General features: G+C 44.8%; 2 protein-coding genes across 6 annotated transcripts in view; one reads left to right on the top strand and one right to left on the bottom strand.

The window, feature by feature from the left end:
• The first annotated feature begins 1470 nt into the window (after positions 1-1470).
• LOC309335653 (uncharacterized protein) lies at positions 1471-19564 on the top strand. Of its 2 annotated transcripts, XM_081850875.1 has the most exons (8): positions 1471-3004; positions 4300-4632; positions 4850-4934; positions 6605-6717; positions 7789-7832; positions 9021-9161; positions 9321-9455; positions 19021-19564. In XM_081850875.1, exons 1-8 carry the CDS (start codon positions 2821-2823, stop codon positions 19096-19098), a joined length of 1113 nt encoding a protein of 370 aa, XP_081707001.1. In that variant the 5' UTR covers positions 1471-2820; the 3' UTR covers positions 19099-19564. The 2 variants fall into 2 exon arrangements, with proteins under 2 accessions (XP_081707001.1, XP_081707002.1); XM_081850876.1 differs by lacking the exon at positions 19021-19564 and having other exon boundaries at positions 1474-3004; positions 9321-10392.
• The window catches only part of HEATR9 (HEAT repeat containing 9), a 22599-nt gene continuing 13630 nt past the window's right edge, over positions 10663-19631 (bottom strand). For 3 of the 4 annotated variants that reach the window (XM_081850807.1, XM_081850806.1, XM_081850809.1), the window contains 6 exons: positions 18153-18272; positions 17616-17689; positions 14333-14384; positions 12028-12114; positions 11823-11914; positions 10663-10847 (listed from right to left, as the gene is read on the bottom strand). In XM_081850807.1, coding sequence (XP_081706933.1) covers positions 10763-10847; positions 11823-11914; positions 12028-12114; positions 14333-14384; positions 17616-17689; positions 18153-18272 — 510 coding nt within the window. In that variant the 3' untranslated portion in view covers positions 10663-10762. The remainder of the gene's footprint in view (positions 10848-11822; positions 11915-12027; positions 12115-14332; positions 14385-17615; positions 17690-18152; positions 18273-19631) is intronic. The other variant, XM_081850808.1, reaches the window with a different exon arrangement.

Raw genomic sequence — 19631 nt, 5'->3', positions numbered from 1 at the left:
ACTCCTGCGTGAACCAGCGTTTGACATACCAAGATTCCCCAACTTCACTACAACAAGAGGATCTAATGAAGTTTTCTTTAAGAGTGGACACACCACTGCTTCCTTCAGCTCCCCTGGGAATGTCCCCATGCCAAGAGACAAATTGATAATTTCAACCAGGGGGATCCGTTCAATGTCAGGGCACGCTCTAATCAGCCAAGACGGGCATGGGTCAAGGGGGCAAGTGGTGGGCCTGGCAGCTCAGAGGAATCTATCCACATCAGCAGGGAGTATCCGATCGAAATGGTCCAACACTGGAGCCGAAGACAGTGTTCAAACGGAATGTTTACCTTTATCTTTGTAGCTCTGTAAAGAAGAGGACTTGGGCAGGCCAGCTTTCAAGCAGGGCTCCTGTCACTGCCCCACAGCCTCAAGGCATGGATGGGCAGGCCTGAGGATACTTCTTGCAAGTACCGTATTTTTCGCCCCATAGGATGCACTTTTTCCCCTCCAAAAATGAAGGGGAAATGTGTGTGCGTCCTATGGGGCGAATGCAGGCTTTCGCTGAAGGCTGGAGAGCGAGAGGCATCAGTGCGCACCGACCCCTCTCGCTCTCCAGGCTTCAGGAAGCTATCCGCAAGCCTTGCAAGCCCAGCGGAAGGTCCCGCCGGGCGCGCGAGGCTTGGGGCGGCAGCCTGCAGCCCGAAGCACGGGGAGCCCTCTGGAGGGTGCCCCGTGCTTTGGGCAGGCATGTGCAAGGCTTGGGGCGGCAGCTGCGGCTGGGGGGGGGGGAGAAATAATTTTTTTTTATTCATTTCCCCCCCAAAAAACGAGGTGCGCCCTATAGGACGAAAAATACGGTAGATCACAGTTTTATGCCCTGAAAACGCCCCCAAGGCACTGCATTCGGGGGTATGAACTATGGAACACTAATCCTCCATTTCCAGTTTCTCAATGACTTGACCTCCTCATGGCCATGAGTTTCCACAGGATGACAAAGCGCTATGTGAGGAGAAATTTCATCTTATTGCTCAAGAGCTCGTCACCATCAATTACCTCAGTTCCTGTGCGAAATACGTCTGCCATTTTGGAAAGTGCAAACAGCTCACCTGCAACAGTTGACACTACTCATCAATTATTTTTAGCCCCCTTCTTAGATATAGAAGAAGAATTAGCAATAACTGAACAACCAGACCTAGCTCCCTCTATAAATATGAATGGCAAAGCACAACTGAGCATTCTGACGCCCTGTTTGTAACTACACGAGCACCTTGCTGTGTGCTGACAGTCAGAGTAATTTCCAATTATACCATTTTCACAAAGTAACAGGGGAATGTAGAAAATTGATGTCTCTGATACTGCTTGAAAACTCATCGTTTCTATTTTGGAGAAGTTAAGCTCCTAGTCCCCATGGCTGAGGCAAAACTGCAAGTGGGGAAACCCAGCCAGATGGTAGTGTATTATTATTGTTGTTGTTGTTGTTGTTGTTGTCGTCCAGTTGCTGAGAAAAGAGGATGCTTAGTGGGGCTTTTGTTGGCCAATATCCTGCATAGTCTAGCACTTTCTATAGTCCTCATCTCCACATCTTTCCCTACACAGGTCATGTACACTGAGCTTTTTCCACACATGCTTTGTCAACTAAGCTGCAATTTCCAATATCTTTTTCATGATCTGCCATTCTTCATTAACGGGATAATAAATTTTGTGCTGCTCAATATCGTCAAGTCTGGCCTTCCTTCAATTATATATTAAGTTCATTGGTGGTCCCAGAAATGATTTCTCTCTCATACATCTGAAACGCATCCTACATATTTTTGACCTGGGTGCTTTATCATTGCTTTAAAACTGCAGCCCAGCCGCCGCATAATCTTTGCATATGCAGCACTTTTTCATTAGCAAATGGTGGGAAATAGCTTTGTTTTCTTCTCTTTTCTCTTCTGTTGCTGTGCTGCAGATATCTTATTTATAGGTACTTCCTGGTTCCGATCAGCCTGAAAACGCCCTTCTTCCTGTTTCTGCTTTTTGCAATTATCTGGATGCATAGGAGACACAACCGGAAGAGAGCTTCAGCTCCCACACTTCCTGCCGCACAACTCACTTGTAACCACACCGTCTCTTTGTGTATCACAGGGAATTAAACTGTATGATGGTGGGGGAACGGGGAACAGAAAGCTCTCTAATGAGGTGACACCACCATGAGAGAACTTTGGCTACTGCATCAAACTGTCCACTGTGAGGACAGGATGTTGGACCTGACTAGCTCAGTTGGTTAGAGTGCAGCGCTGATAACGCCACAGTTGCAGGTTCAATCCCCGTATAGGACAACTGCATATTCCTGCATTGCAGGGAGTTGGACTAGATGATCCTCAGGATCCCTTCCAACTCTACAATTCTAAGACCAGATAGGCCACTGGCCTTCTGATTCACTAGGGCTGTTTTCATGTTCTTATGGGAAAATACTGTGCATCTTCTCTTGCTTATCACAGCCCAGTTGTAACTACACTAGGTCATAGTATTGGTTAAAGTAATTCTGGTCCACTGAAATGCATTTACATTATTCTCCTCAGCTAGCATGTGTGTTTCTTAATATAAAGGGGGGAGGGAATACACTAACCACAGCTGCTTGCATACTAAGGATTGCAGAAGAGAATCTGTCCTTTCCCCCCTATTTCTGAAGAAGGCTGAACACTTCCGCTTTCAGGGGCGGGGGTTAAGTTATCGCCAGTGAGTTTTGAAGATTCTCTTTCCTGACAGAAACTTGTGAGAGTATCTTGAGGCCTCTGGGAGAGACTGGCTACCCTTTACCTCCCTTGAACTTGAGCAGAGGAGAGAAGCAGAATCATGAGACCGTTGAGGATGTTGTCTCTCCTGGGCTGGGTGCTAATTTCAGGTAAAGAAGAGAAAAATGCTACCTCAAGGCCACAGATCTTGAAGCCTAAGGGGGAAGTCTGCCAAAATGCATGGGATGGCACTACTGAAAGTCCAGAGATAGAAGACTCGAGAGACAAATGGTGGAAAGCGAAAGGTAAACATGCTATTTCTGTTGCAAACATGCTATTTCTGTTGCAAACTGGCATAGCAATCTTTTGCATGTGCATATACCTAAATAACTACTTTGGAATCTTACTGCGTATATGTAAGCATATGACCATATGACATGATGCCCTGATTTGTGGTTGGCTGCTGGCACAAGTTGCTGAATTGGTTGGCATGCCCATTTTCAAAAATTCCTTGTTTTTCCCGGTGAATTCGAAAAACTGTTTGGTGCCATGCTTAGGGGCAAAGAAGCTCACCTGAGAATACAGTTGCGCATTACAAGACAAACATTTCCAAACTTCATAACCAACATTACACTATGACAATTCTAAAATTTCCACAAGGTGAGAAAATATACTGGTAAATATCCATGGTCGCAAAGTGTGTGTGTGTGTGTATCTCACACACACACACACACACACACACGAGTAAAGAGACTATCCAATAATACAATAATGCCCGAAACTAAAACTTCTGTCCTAAATGATGCAGCCTGAACAGCCTTTGCGTTTTAATGCAGATACTTTGGTACCCTCCTACACCATCCACAAGCTGGTTTGCCCAAAGGCGCTTGGTACAAAGGCCACTCACAGGAAAAGCAGGGCCAGAGCCTCTCACAGGGGCTATGGGGAGAATTTTGTGAATGCTTGTTGCAGAGACGTGGAAATACTTGTCTTGTAATGAATGGCCTGGCTTTACTGCAGTGCTGCACACCTGTCAAAGACTGGACTGAGGAGGAATGGTGGAGACTGTCCCCCCTCCTCCTGCACTTCCCAGAGAAGAGGGAGACAGTATAGATTTAGAACAGTGGTTTACAGAAGGTTACAGTTCAGAGGCTGCAGAGGGGAGAAGCTGGGAAATATTGGGAGAGGAGCAGGAGGGGGAGGAAGCATCACCAGGAGAGAGACAGCTGACAGACTCAGTGTGTTTGGAAAGCATGCCAGACCCCCCCTCTCCCAGGTCCAGGCAGGCACTGAGAGTAGGAGAACAGAAAGCTCAGAGGCAGAAATCAGCTGATGACGTATAATCAGCTGATGACGTATAATAGGAGAGACAGAGGGGGTGGGACTTTACTCAGAGCAACGCCATTATCCAAGAGGCAGCATTATGCATATCTCTCTCTGTGAATATTGAATAAAATACCTTGGTAAGAACTTCTTGTTTTCCCAATTTCTGGCTGCCAGCCGTGAGGGAGGGGGATTAGATTCCCTGTAGCCTGACAACACCAGCAACATGGTGTCAACCTGATTGACTCCAATGAATGATTCTCTTTCTTTCCCCCAGGGACACGGCGACTGACCGGTCCAGTTGAAGTGCATGGATATGAAGGGAAATCTCTCTCTTTGTGCTGCCATTATCAACAAACCTATGAAGATAACACTAAGATTTGGTGCAAAATAAAAGAAGGCTTATTGTCAGATTCCTGCGAAACTTTAATATCATCAGATGGAAAGGTGAACATGGGCAGAGTTTCCCTCAGAGAGAATAAGAAAGAGCACTACTTTCAAGTGACCATGGACAATTTGGATCTGGATGATTCTGGAGTTTATCACTGTGTTATAGATCGTCCATACCTTTTCGATATCGGACACAAGGTGAACGTGGCAGTTTCTCCAGGTAAATGCTGCTTCTCCTCCTCCTCTCCTTGTTTGTAATGATAGAAATGCAGGAATGAGGAAGTGGAGAAAGAAAAAAATCTCCAGAATGTCAATGAATAGATAAAATCCTTCTCTTCATGCAGTAAAATACAGAATGCTGTTGATACAGCAGAGGAACTATGACCACAATTTTTGTTGATTCTTTTTTTTTTTTTTTTTTGCCCCCCCCCCCTCAGATCCAGAAGAAAAGTTATCAACTACAGGAACACCGGAATCTATCACCTCCGTAGTAAAGTCTACCCACAGCCCAGATCCTACAGAGTGAGTATTTGGGTTCCTTTTCTATAACCTTGTGAGGGGCTTTCTATGTGGGACCCACTTTTAATCTCCCCCTTTTGTCGCTGACCACTGAAATATAAGATTTCTGCAGCTAATCTCTCCCAGATTAACTGGGGAATAGATGCCTGTGAATATCTGTCCAAAATATGGTATTTATACTGATGTAATGGACAGCAGATGTTTCCCAGAGGGAGCTGTGGTACTGGGCACTTTTGAGAATACTAGGTCTGAAGAAACTGCTACAACTTTTTGATTTTCATGCTGCCCTGTGCTGTTGTTTGAACAGAAATTAGCTATGGTTTTTACTATTCCATGCTTGCAGGGTTGGGAACACTTCCACTTCTATGACTTGCAGACTGATGGAGTAGAGCATTTTTGCAGCCCACTGAAGGAACTTAGAAACTGGGACTGGCAATGCTTAATCTGCATGATCTGGTGTCTCTTGACAGTCCCTTCAGTATCTGCTCTTGCGGGGGTTATGTTTGCAAGAATTATGACTGAGCAACAACAACAACAAAAGGCACAAGTATGTGTATGTCTAAAAGGGATGCGGGCTTGCCTAGGACTTGCTGATCAGAAGGTCGTGGTTCGAATCCCCGCGACGGGGTGAGCTCCCGTTGCTCGGTCCCTGCTCCTGCCAACCTAGCAGTTCAAAAGCACGTCAAAGTGCAAGTAGATAAATAGGTACCACTCCGGTGGGAAGGTAAACGGTGTTTCCGTGCGCTGCTCTGGTTCGCCAGAAGTGGCTTAGTCATGCTGGCCACATGACCCGGAAGCTGTATGCCGGCTCCCTCGGCCAATAAAGCGAGATGAGCGCCGCAACCCCAGAGTCCGTCACGACTGGACCTAATGGTCAGGGGTCCCTTTACCTTTACATGTATGTCTATAACCCTAGAGCCCACATAAAAAGCGCAAATCATTAAAATACAAAAGGTTTGGTTAGCTAGAAATTTGTTTCCAAAACTTTCCGACTTATCATCAATTGCTGTGACGTCGAACGGGTGGGAGCCACCCACCACAAACCCCTTTCCAAGGCCATTAATTACAACAGAAGCAATTCATAAATTAATTACAGTATTGCTGTTAATGATAATGATGATCAGTAACAAATTACCGTACATCATAAGGTACATGAGTAAAACAAGCTGTATCTGTTGCGGAATCATGTATATAATGTTAGACTCTCCAATCTGATTGACTTTTTTAGGGTTTGCTCCCATTTTAACATTTCTGAAAAAGAGCAGTGGAGACCTCTGTGCACATTATCCATATTATCTTCTGTTTTCATCCTCGGTCAACACGACAATCTGGGGCAGCCCGGATGACGATGGTAATTTTGAAGGCGTTTCAATCACATCGAAATATTTGCTTGGATTCTTGCAAAAGAAAATCCCTTCCCTATGTATCATTTTTGGGGAGGCAGGAGGAATCAGAGATTGACAGCACAACCCTGTGCATGTCTGACTAAGGTTGGATTGAGTTCAGCGAGACTGACTCCCAAGTAGATATGCTGAAGAATCAATAAAATAAACAAGTGGAACAAAGTTGCATATTATGTAAGAAGGATGTATTTTTTAAATGAAATGGCCATTGTTGAAATGGCTAATGGAAATATGTGAAATTTGATATTCTATTCTTTTTTCTTTTGCCAGGACCCCCCCAGAATCAAAGCTCTATATTTTGATATATAGTATCATCCCACTATTTATTCTTGTCTTACTTGCAACTGTGGTGCTGCTTGTGATGTCAAGGAAGAAGAAAACAGGTCAGAGTGATGCTGTATTCTTTGTTTATTCCTGAGCATGCTTCCTTCCTACTTGAATTTTATTCCGCATAAACCTAACACAAGAGCTCTGTTAAACAATTCACCTCTGAATGTCACCTGTTTCTAAAACAAAGAGGCAACAATCCTCTGCACACATACTGTATTTTTCTGTGTATAAGACTAGGGTTTTCCCCTAAAAAATAATGTCCAAAATTTGGGGGTGTCTTAAACACAGATAGATCTCCCCCCATTTTCTTAAATTTGAGTCCCCCAAAATAGGGGGCGTCTTATAGATGGAAAAATCTGGTACTTAGGAGTAAGCTTCATTGGACACAGAAGAACCTGCTTCCAAGTAAACATACATCAGTCTACAGAGCCTCCAACTGGGAGTGGGGGAAACCACATGACAGCGGGAGGTATTCAACTAAATTTTCATGCTGGTGACATGAGACTCCTCTTCCACCACTGGTCCCCTTGCTGCCCCAAAATCTGTTCTGGAAGAGTGGGGGGAAGCCCCAGAACAGATTTAGGGTGTGTGCAGGGGAAGAATGTTCTGTTGCACAAAGATAAATACTTGTTCTGATTGAGTCCTTAGAACTAGCTTAGATACAACCCATTGAGAGGGTGCAATATGAAGAAAGCAGAGACTCAAACAAATATTAAGGCCCAAGCTTCTTGGAATCTTAAGAGGGGCCTGAGTGACAGGGAGCAAACTGAGAAGCCACATGGCTGGCAGTAGTGATTAGCAATATTTCAGGTTCTGTGGTCGTAGGGCTGCAAATCTATGCACACTTACCTTGGAATAAGCCCACTGAACTCAATGGGACTTGCTTCTGAGTACATAGGCCTAGGATTATTTGTCTGTTTGTTTATTATTTATATACCACCCTTCATCCAAAGATCTCAGGGAGGTTAATAAAATAAAAGCACAGGATAAATATTCAGTATAATCTCCAGTAGGTGTAATTCCAGTGCAGAATTTCAGTCAAGCAGATTTTTCTTACCACCTAACCTGTTGCTGCAGTTGCTTAGTTTGACCTACCTGATTTCCAATTGATGCATCCATTTCAGAATCACATTTTCAGAGAAAAGAGGAGCTAAATCTACCAGAAAGGGTAAGGCAAAAATCTCACATCACTCCATGATAACATTTTTTTATTAATATTATTTATAAAATAAATATTTATATACCACTATGTCATGAAAAATACATGAAAGTGGTTTGCCGCAATACACAAGGCACATTAATGCAATCACAATAAGTAGCACCAGAACAGTCTAAAATTCTTATTTCTGAGAAGTGGAATAGTAGTACTGAGGAGCAATGGGGAAGATCTTCAGATGTGGTGAAAGTCAGTCTTAAAATACCACAATGTGATATCATAGCTGTGGGTTAACCAGCTTCATATACCAAACATGCTTAAGTCTACTTAATACATGAAGGGGTTAATAGCATAGAGCAGAGTTTTCCAACCTGTGTCGCGTCGGCTACAGTGTATCATGCGAATACTCCCCGTGCTCTTCCCAGGGCTAGAAAGGCGTGAGGCTAACCTCCGGTTTGCTAGAGAAACTGAATTACTGTGTTGCAAAATGATACATGTCTAAAAAGTGTGTCACCAACATGAAAAGTTTTGAAAGCTCTGTCATAGAGTAAGTAAGCTGTCCTGCCAGCTTTAGCCAAGTCCACTTCCCCTCATCTTGGGAGGAACTAGAAGTCTTTGTTTCCCTCCTCGGTCTACCTGAGAAGCTCAACATGTGAAGAGGTTCCAAGCTGGTTGCTCCAGCTCCAACCGCATGGCTCTCATCAGCCATCCCTGATAACTTTCACCACTTTGGAACTAAACTAAATTTAGCCTGCACAACCTTTTCTGAATGCTGTATGGGTAGGCACATGAATCAGACCTTTGAACAGTTTGTAAGTAAGCAAATGTTTAATTTACCAAACATGTGATCTTTTCCTATGCTGGGAGAAGAGGGAACTCACAAGGGCATATTTTAAAGGTCTAACCATTTGTATTTCCATGCTGCATATTTTGTGATTTTAACTCTCTGCTGGCACTCAGGAATTCTTCTTTATATACCTCTTTTCCCTTGACCACCAGCAACAGTGCATCTGCTAATATAGCCAAGATTTCAGCATACATTAGGCCTCATTCTTGAAAAGTTTGTTCTTGGTGGCATGTTTGCAATTTGGCTGGCTGGCAGAAATCTTACTGAGTACCAAGTTAGGGTCATGTCAGATGAGTACAAAGCTCCCCTTCTGTGACTTGTTTTCAAAACTGCGTTTACTTCCCCTCTCACAGATGCCTACCCACAATACTGAAGATACTCAGAATGAGAACACCATTTCTGACCAGCCCCCAGACCATAATGAGACGGGACTCTACAGGATTGTTAAGGTCCTTCCTGAAAATGACTATGAAGAGATTCACTCCCAGGAAAAGGTAGGAAGAAAATGAATGCTGTAACCAGCATCCTTATTAGCCACTGCCATCTGTTTGCGCCAGTATGGGCGTTCGGTCTCATTCAACAGGGCTCTTACCTACAGACTGCCTGAGGCTTGTTGTATACTTGTTAGCATTTCTAATCTAATTCTCTTTCAGACTTCAGAGGAGCAAGATGAGGTGTCTTATGCCAGCCTGGATATTTCAGATCATCATGGTCACGTCTACAACAACATAAATCTCTCCAGGCCAGCCCACCCAGAGACACCTGCTCAGGAGGTCTTTTATACAGAGGTGAAGCCTGACCATTAAATATATATATATATAGAAATCCAAAAGTGTTTCTCTCAGTGCACTGTCATGTGGGCTTTATTATCCAGGCTCCAGACCACTTCTCTAGCTCAGAGACCCTTCCCCTTTAAAAGAGTAACTTGCAATAAAATGAGGTTGAATCACTGCTCTGCTTCAACAAAACCAGCTGCTGGGGAACGGGAAAATGACAGCAGATCCTACTCTTACAGTAAAAGGAAAATGATGGATCTGCATTAGCTGCAACCACATACAGTGAGAAAGCATATGCCAGAGAGGTAAATATAATTTGAGCAGGGAGGAGGCTTTAATGTACCTTAATGCATGACTATATGCTGTTTATTTGCAGAATACCTTCCCCAGAAAGATTTGCCTGCTGCAGCAATTTGGGCACCAGGTGTTTTTTATCCCAGGCCTTTTAATTTCAATTATATGCTTTGGTAGTGTATTTAGATCTGGACCCAAATTGATTACTCTTTGCTGGGTGTGGTGGTGTTTTCCAGCTAGTGCTTATACAGTGGTACCTCTGGTTACATACTTAATTCATTCCAGAGGTCCGTTCTTAACCTGAAACTGTTCTTAACCTGAAGACCACTTTAGCTAATGGGGCCTCCCGCTGCCGCCACGCGATTTCTGTTCTCATCCTGAAGCAAAGTTCTTAACCCGAGGTACTATTTCTGGGTTAGCGGAGTCTGTAACCTGAAGCGTCTGTAACCTGAAGCGTATGTAACCAGAGGTACCACTGTATTTATTCTATACTGGTTTTAATAGTTTTATGTCGGTTTCTGAGTTATTTGTATTGAGGTTATTTAACTGACCCAAATGCGTTTTTGTATTTGATTGCCTTCTGTACGCCACCCAGATGACATTGTTCAATCAGCTGTTCAGGAAACTGAGAATAAAACAATAACAATAATCTGTATCCTAGAACTTGAATCTGCAGCATTAATTATAGGCTCTCCCGTTTAAAAAGAAACGCATTTCTGCTTCTTGTGGCTACACAGCAAAGTTTGACACGGGGAAATCAACAAAGGACCTTGGGCAGGAGTTCTGGTAGTCAAAAGGAAAATATTATAGAAAGTCCAGTTGGGTGATAGGTAACCAGATGGTCTGAAAATCTGCCATCAACTTAACTTGTGAGATGCCTGCAACTGCTCAAGAAATGCGCTCTGTGAATAGGCCTGCTCAGATATATTCTCACACACTTTGCCACTGGAAAACCAGAGGCGATGTTTTATTCCATCTGCCTTGCCTTGATTCTGCTCTCGCAATCCAAAAAGAAAGAAGTCGTCTCAGTAGATTTTGAAGGATTGGAGCATATACTCTTTCTGGGCATCAGAGACCTTATCAAGTGACTCCAAGGCTTTGGAACATTCTCTGTGAAGGAGGAAGGAGAGCCAGGGAGAATGCAAAAGAAAAGGAAGGTAAATAAAGACTCCCTTTGGGGGACGCCATATTTTTGAATCCGTTAATAGGATTATCCTGCACATGGTTAGGCCCACCACATCCACACATATAAATTCTCTATAAGCTAGGTCACTTTCAAACCAGCTATGACTCCAGCTTGCAATGGGCATTGAACTGGCAGCCTGGGGGACATCAGGCAGGGACTCGGCCTGCGTCTACCACCAGCCAGCTCAAGCCAAAGGAGGAAACTGCAGGAAGGACCAGACAAGGAAACCTCCGTTCAACAAGATGTGCAGGCAGCTGAGGATGCTTCCTGGCTTATAAGAAGCGCCCTGATCAAGCTTGCTAAAGGTTCTGAGCAACTAAGAAACCTACTTGAGCTGGTTACAGACTGCCTCTGCTTCAACTTTACAGAGGCTGCTTCTGGGATTTTTACCCCTCACCACTTATTCCCTTGTCCCTGCCTCTAAGGAGATTGCTGCTCTGATACGGCCTTCAAAAAGACCTTCTGCTCCCAGGAAGTTGCATCAGGCATGGCTTTTACTTTATTGTGCACCCCTTAACGTGCATCATAGGGATGTGGGTGGTGTTGTGGTCTAAACCACAGAGCCCTAGGGCTTGCCGGCTGGAAGGTCGGTGGTTCGAATCCCCGTGATGGGGTGAGCTCCCGTTGTTCGGTCCCAGCTTCCGCCCACCTAGCAGTTCAAAAGCATGTCAAGTGCAAGTAGATAAATTGGTACCGCTCCAGCGGGAAGGTAAACGGCGTTTCCGTGTGCTGCTCTGGTTCACCAGAAGCAGCTTAGTCATGCTGGCCACATGACCCGGAAGCTGTGCACAGGCTCCCTTGGCCTATAGAGCGAGATGAGCGCCACAACCCCAGAGTCATCCACGACTAGACCTAATGGTCAGGGGTACCTTTACCTTTACCTTTAATGTGCATCATACCTGGCGAGAATCCCTTGTGTCTGTGCTTTCTTCACAAGGCTCTTCCTCACATGCATGTTGTCCATCCCCAGAGTGGAAAATGCCCTGACAACCTGTGAGGAGTATGTGGGGAGACATCAAAAGATGTGGGGATCATCAAAAGAGACACAGGTAAGCAGCACAGAAGGTTCCATCCTACATGCCTCTGAGCTGCCCTGGTACCAACCTGTATGCGGACATCCTCACAGGTGTCTAGCTCCAGCATTTCCAACATGGCAAAGAACAAATTCTTATTGCGAATGCCAAGGACACCCTAGTGAGAGGCAGAGGAGCGAAATGTCACTTATATAAAGCAAAACAAGATGCAGAAAAAGTTCCAATTTTCAAATTCGCATTTTATTCTTTTTAAAAAAAATATTTATACTTTTCAGAGATATACATTTCACTGATTTTACAATCATTTTGACATTTAAAATCTTGACTGCCTTCCCCCTCTTTCTGTGGTTCCTTTATTTTTAATATCTTCTGCATATCCAAATTAACTTACTCATTTATTTATCTTCTTTAAATATATATTTTATTCTTAATGGTGTGCCACAACATTTAATCTGGCCATCTTTCATGATCAGAGAGCACTTTTCTTCTCACAATAATACATGGACACATGTATTATTTATTATTATTTATTGATTTTTTTTAAATTTCTATACTGCCCCATACCCAGAGGTCTCAGTACTACATGTATCTGAGGAACTTCGTTTCCCTAAGCAAATCTACACACAAATGTATAATCTACAAACAGGAAGTGTTAAGGGTAAACAAACAGAAATTAAATATGTGCAAGATAGAACTGCTATTGGCCAGGAAGACTACCATTCCATTGGATGGGATGTCGACCTACAAACCTGGGAGTACTCCTGGACCACACCTTGTTATAAGATAAAGGTAAAGGGACCCCTGACCATTAGGTCCAGTCGTGACCAACTCTGGGGTTGCAGTACTCATCTTGCTTTATTGGCCGAGGGAGCCAGTGTACAGCTTCCAGGCCATGTGGCCAGCATGACTAAGCCGCTTCTGGAGAACCAGAGCAGCGCACGGAAATGCCATTTAGGTACGCTGAAACGGTACCTATTTATCTACTTGCACTTTGACATGCTTTCGAACTGCTAGGTTGGCAGGAGCAGGGACCGAGCAACGGGAGCTTACCCCGTCACAGGGATTCGAACTGCCGACCTTCTGATCGGCAAGTCCTAGGCTCTGTGGTTTAACCCACAGCACCACCCACGTCCCTGTTATAAGATACTTTGGCCCAATAGTGTTTTGTCCAGCTTCAGCTGGTGCTCCAGTGGGGCTCATTCCTGGTACAGTCAGACTGGCTGATTCTAATTGTGCAGCCTGAATTTGTTGCTATGTGACTGAATACCAAAAATTGTGACAGTCTGGAAGTGCCTATATGTCTTGGGAAAGGCAGACCCAGACACATTCACACATGCCTTGGCCATACAATTCACTTCCAGATTAGATGACTTCCAAATGCTCTTTGTTCCTGCCCATGAAATGCGTTCAGAAACCTCAGCTGGTGCAAAACATAGCTATCAAGAAGGTTGGCTGGCGTCAGTTTTGTGGAGTACATTACACTCTGGTGTTATGTGAGTTGCTCCAGCTTCCCATTCTTTTCTGGGCACAATTCAAAGTTCTGGTTATTAACAACAAAGTCCTAAATGGCTTGGGACCAGGAATCTCTGAGTTTGCATATGTTCATCACTGGAGACCATGTTCTGTGCCCCTTTGCTTTCAGAGCAGCCTTCCCCAACCGGGCGCCTTCCAGGTTTCTGGGCTACATACAACTCCCGCCAGCTCTAGCCAATAGTCAGGAGTGGTGAGAATTGCAGTGCAAACCGGCTGGAAGGCACCAGCTTGGCAAAAGGTGATTCAGAGACTTGGCTGCCCGGGGCATGTGGGGCTTAGGAATGTGATGGTTATCGACTTTCCTCCTTTGGGAAGTCCAGCCAGTCTCTCACCTTGGCCTTCAGGTGAGTAGTGAAGACATTCTGAGGCTCTGGAATTATCGTAACAGTTTAATCCCAAGGGCAAGCATGCAACTTACTATGGGCAATATCTGATTTGTGTCTCTTCGCTGTTGGAAGTCAGTAGAGTGGGGATGGGGAGGTGATTTTTGGTAATCCCCCTGGAAGGTTCCAAATCCTCTGCTGCAGATGGAGCATGCAATGGGGGAAAGGAGGAATTGCTGGAAACAGCCTTCCTTCTTATTCAGCTGGTGGATATCTTCCATCAGCAGAGTTTATCCAGTTGAGCACCAATCTATGTATCCTTGCAGACAGTGCGTCCCCGTCCCCCCTAGAAAAATAGGTGCCAGCGTTCACCATGAAGTTGTTACAGTAAGTGCCAGTATTGCGTACCCTTGAGTACCCCCTGGAAAAAAAGCACTGCTTGCATAATAATAATGCACATTTTGTGATTGCAAGCTGACAGCTCCAAGGCTATGTGACTAAACATGAAGTGTGACTTACTAATGCAATCACAGCCTTCTTTCGGATCTCATCTTTGTCATCCCTTAGCTGCCTATGGACAAAAAAGGAGGCATTTACTGACATTTCAGAGGAGAAGAAGAAAAATGTTCATATCCATGAGACCCCCCCCCCCTAAAAAGAGATATTAGTTCCACTGTGATATTATTTCTCAACAATTTGAAAGAACCCTTTTCAAATATGCCCTTCTCAGTTCAACCAAAGTGATATCCTCCTGATGCAAACTTCCCATACCTGGATGAGAGATGCCAGAGAATAAGACTGCAGTTCAAAGTGCACTTATTTGGGAATGAATTAGTGAGGTTTAGTTCTCAGTAAACATGCATAGGATCAGGTTACAAGGCTGTGTACAGGTGGATGTTTGGGGGGTTTTTTGGGTGGGAGACAACAGCAAGTGTCCTATTTCATGGCTTCCTTTGCACTAGCCTTGAATCAACTTAATCTCAGGGTCTTGGGTTCGAGCCCCATGTGGGCAAAAAGATTCCTGCACCGCAAGGGGTTGGACTAGATGACCCTGAGGGTCCCTTCCAGCTCTATAATTCTGATCGTGTGAACAGTGCAATCCTTGCCAAGGGCTTGTTCACACTTCTGCTTGTGCTATGCCTAGAAAGCATGGGTTCTGAGAAGCTTTCCCCTTGCCCTTCTCCTTTCCTAGGGAAACCCACTCTTTAGCAATAGGTGGGAACAAATGGCAATCTGGGGGAAACCCAAAATGCTGCCTGCTTCAGTAGAGCACTAAAAAGCAGGGGAGGGAAGCAGCTGAGACACAAGAGGAAGTGTGGATAAGCCACATGCCTGCTCAGATGTAAATCCTATTGAATTCAATGTGGTTTAGTTCTAAATATGTGGGGTTAAGACTGCAACCCCAGTAACTCTGCAAATATAATGGATAAGGGCAGAGCCTTGTTGCTGGCCTAAAGAGTCCTGTTTGATCTGTTTTGTTTTTCCCCCTAATTCCACATTGCAGCAGCCTCTTCCCATGGAGCAAAGATGACTAGATTGCACGTAGCCTCTGGCCTAGTCTATTTCAATCTCTAACAGAAAAATGAGTACTTCCCCTCTATTTTTAATTTGCTTCAGGAGCACATATGTGGCAAACCACCCCTCCTTTCACATAGCTTCACTGTATGGCAAAATCACACGTTACAATACAGTGGTACCTCAGGTTACAGACGCTTCAGGTTACACACTCTGCTAACCCAGAAATAGGGTTAAGAACTTTACTTCAGGATGAGAACAGAAATTGTGCAGTGGCGGTGCAGCGGCAGCAGGAGGCCCCATTAGCTAAAGTGGTACCTCAGAACAGTTTCAGGTTAAGAACGGACCTCCAGGACGAATTAAATTCTTAACTTGAGGTACCACTATAAACCTATTTTCTTAAAAGCATGTTTGAGCTGAAAAAGCAGCCACGGGACTCCAATCCGAAATATGTTATGTAACTAGAGTGCGTGTTCACGCCAATGTCTTGCCAAATTTCATGTGTCATGGGTTGAAAGGAAGTTGAGTGTAGCCATCACTCTTCCTGCAGTTTGACAGATGTGGTGGGATTTCTGTAGGCGGGTTGTGAGGTTCCCCTCCACCACTTCAGTTCTGTGCAAGCAAGCCTCAGGACCACTCCTGCTTGTTATCTGTTTAATAAATGTGCTCTAGGAGTCTGCTATGACGCATGGTTAGCACAAGAGGTTTTCAGTCATATGAATAGATGCAAAAGGGAGCTTGGGACAGTATACCTGAAGGAGCGTCTCCACCCCCCTCTTCAGCACGGACACTGAGGTCCAGCTCCAAGGGCCTTATGGTGGTTCCCTCACTGCAAGAAGCAAAGTTACAGGGAACCAGGCAGAAGGCCTTCTCAGTAGTGACGCCCTCACTGTGATACGCCCTCCCATCAGATGTCAAGAGAATAAACAACCACCTGACATTTAGAAGACATCTGAAGGCAGCCCTGTTTAGGGAAGTTTTTAATGTTTGAAGTTTTATTCTGTTTTTAATATTCCCCAGCTGCCCAGAGTGGCTGGGGAAAGCCAGCTGGATGGGCATGTTATAAATATCACCACCATCACCATCATCTGCTGCAATATTCAGATCATGCTTCAGTAGGGTAGTTTTGGCTTTTTTTCTAGAATAAAGCACTACAAAAAGCTGCTAAACTAGTTTGGTCAGAGACCACAGTGGGTCAAAAATTTTTTTTTAAAAAAAATGTGTGTGTACGAAAGAAACGTCAGCTCTACAATAGTGTTTAAGCCATGTTGCGGCCTACTCCAGCAGCTCAGCCAAGGATTTTCGTTTCCCAGAAAAGCCAGTGGTCTGCACAATCCATGCCTCTCCTCCTTCAGGGAAATTCCTCCTCTGACTCTGAATGGGACTCACTCTGTCTCTCAGCGTCTACCTCTCCTTCCCAGGGGTGGAGGAAGGGGGGGCAGGTTGCCTTGGGTGTCACCACTGGGGGGGGGGTGAAAAAATGTCGGGTGGCACTCACCGCGGGGCCTGCAGCGCGCCCAAGCCACGCATCTCTCCTGGGAGTAACGTGGTGGCTTGGCTGCCCACAGGCTCCGTGCTGCCCCAAACAGTCCACTCACTGCCTCCCCCTCAGTTGTAGGGCGGCTGAGTGGGAGGAAGCAGGCAGACTCCTCAGAGGCCCCACAGACTGTCCTACCCCGGCTCAGCTCGCCCCACGGTTGGCTGGCCCTGCCCCTGGGCACAGGGCATGCGCGCCGCCCCAGGCGCCCGCTCGGCTTGCTCCGCCGCTGCTCCTTCCAACTGGGAATTGCCTTTAAAGGTGTATAAGTCCTGCAGTAACTTTGTTATAATTTTTTAAAAAAACTCTCTAATAATCATCTGTATGCAGTTTAAGACAATATGAGATTTCATGAGCCTTAAGAATGTGGATTCTAGTCCATGAAATTATGGTTCAAATGCTGGGTTCTGTAAAGTGTGTAGGCGGGTGCAGCCCTATAGCTCCTTTTGCACCCAGGTTGCATACACACAATACAATTAAAGCACCCCCTTCCAGAATCCTGGGAACTGCAGTTTAGCACATGGAGAGCTACAATTTCCAGAACCCTTAACAAAATTCCAGTTCCCGGGTTTTTTGGGAGGGGGAAAATGTGCTTTTACGGGGTGAACACAGCCTCACACCAGGTGGCACTTTCGGCAGTTTGACCCCTGTAGTTGAGAACTGTGAAAGTTGCAGCCACCTTTAGGGTCTCTCTCACTGAAGGAAAAAAATGGAATATACATTGAATCGTTGCCTTATCTTGCAGCTTACTTCTCCACTATGTCCCAGACTCGCTTCTTTATGTTCAGTTCTTCAACAGTTGAGGCAACAGCCTGCCTCACAACCTGGGTGAAGGATGAGACACAAACCTGATATTGGCATCTAGGAATTCTGCTTTTATACCTGTTGTTTCCTTGAACCAACACCATTAACCATAGTTTCTCAGTTTGAATTCTGTGGATAACTCAGGCTGTGTACAAATTGCTGTTTACTTCAACCCCAGTGTGCTCCCACCACTGGTATATGAAGCAGAGTGCACATTATGTTAGCCACAATCCATATGTATTCTGTAGTTTCTTGAGAAATACTTGTGTGTGGTGCACTTGCCCTCAAACTAGCTTCTATATGATTCAAAAACATAAGCTGAGGTGTGTACATTTTTGACATCCGTTGCTTAGGCACAGATGGCATCTGAATGGAATAGGACATGATGAAGAACTAGAGAATTTGGGTATTTTAAAAGGCAAGGCAGAACTAGTTCGCAAAACTGAAAAACCAAAGGGGCAGCTTTGAAAAGTTCAACATCACCAGAAAAGGTTCCTCGGACAACTTCTCCAGAAGCACATTGAACACTTCCTCCTCCAAGCCTTCCTCTTGGATGATTTCGAGCCCTATGGTGGCCAGCAGTCTTGCAGCGTCAACACGATGCTGAGGGTAAAGAGGCAAAAAAGAGGACATAAGCTATCCATTTAACAAACCTCATGTGCTTGTGGTATTTCAACAGACTGTCCCTTCAACCTGCTCTTCATCCTGCCACTCTTTCTTCCACTATTCACGAGTCCCCACCACTTCTTTTCTAGTTATGTTTTACTGATTTTCAAAGCTTACAAAAGCTGTTACAACACAAAGAAAAAGAAGAAGAAACTTAAAGGGGTAAACAAAATAAACTTCATAGGATATAGGAAAAGCTAAAAGCTTTTGTTCATGATGCCCGTCCAAAGGCATGCATTGTCAAAGGCAGGCAAGATCCATGTTAGGTAAAGGTAAAGGGACTCCTGACCATTAGGTCCAGTCGTGACCGACTCTGGGGTTGAGGCACTCATCTCGCTTTATTGGCCGAGGGAGCCGGCATACAGCTTCCGGGTCATGTGGCCAGCATGACCAAGCCACTTCTGGTGAACCAGAGCAGCGCATGGAAACGCCGTTTACCTTCCCACCAGAGCGGTACCTATTTATCTACTTACACTTTGACGTGCTTTTGAACTGCTAGATTGGCAGGAGCAGGGACCGAGCAACGGGAGCTCACCCCGTCACGGGGATTCGAACCGCCAACTTTTTGATCGGAAAGTCCTAGGCTCTGTGGTTTAACCCACAGCGCCACCCGCGTCCCTAAGATCCATGTTACTTTGTGCTTATATGAGAAATAAAAATCTGCTTATTTATGTTTTCCTTCTAGCCCGTTAACTCTAAAGACAGTTTCCCCATACCACCTCTTCTTCTCAAGCTGCATCTGCAACACAGACAAAACTTTTAAACTACTGAGAACATGAACAAATGGAACAATGGAAGGAGGGAAATCCAGTGATAGGAAGTCCTTGAAAAAAAGAATACAATACTTGTAACCCAATCCCATGCATATTGTTCTCAGAAACAAACCTGATTTTTCTCAGAAACAAATCTCTAATTGAGGGTGCACAAAGATGGTGGTCTTAGCTGTTTCTGCACTTTGCATAGATCACAATTCTTGCGGCATCAAATGCAAACCCTTGATTCAATCATGCATCTTGGGCTGTTCCCATAACATTCTAGGAAGGTGATTTCAAGTTCAGTGGGGATTCTCTTAGGCTAAATATGCCCCTTTGTTGTTGTTTAAAAAGGAAATCATGTTCAAGGAGTTCTGGGAGAAGCACTAGCCTAAAGAACTGGAGAATGCAAACATGCTTGGTGCCTTGGACAAATCCCCATGTACTAACAGCAAGTGAAGTTGCACAGATCCAATTATAACATGTAGAAGTGAGCAGTTTCAGGAAAAATAGAGGCATGGTGTCTCAGCCTAAAGCAGGGTTG

The sequence above is a fragment of the Podarcis erhardii genome, assembly GCF_964252035.2.
Source record: "Podarcis erhardii genome assembly, chromosome: 2".
In the NCBI taxonomy this organism is placed as follows: Eukaryota; Metazoa; Chordata; class Lepidosauria; order Squamata; family Lacertidae; genus Podarcis; species Podarcis erhardii.
The sequence above is the reverse complement of the archived record's forward strand: the minus strand, read 5'-3'. Positions and strand labels throughout refer to the sequence as shown.

Bases quoted from the DNA above. Each gene is read 5' to 3' on its own strand.
- LOC309335653 (XM_081850875.1), top strand. From the start codon at position 2,821: ATGAGACCGTTGAGGATGTTGTCTCTCCTGGGCTGGGTGCTAATTTCA. The intron at 3,005-4,299 runs GTAAACATGCTA...TCTTTCCCCCAG, and splicing joins CAAATGGTGGAAAGCGAAAG to GGACACGGCGACTGACCGGT. The intron at 6,718-7,788 runs GTCAGAGTGATG...CATCCATTTCAG, and splicing joins GTCAAGGAAGAAGAAAACAG to AATCACATTTTCAGAGAAAA.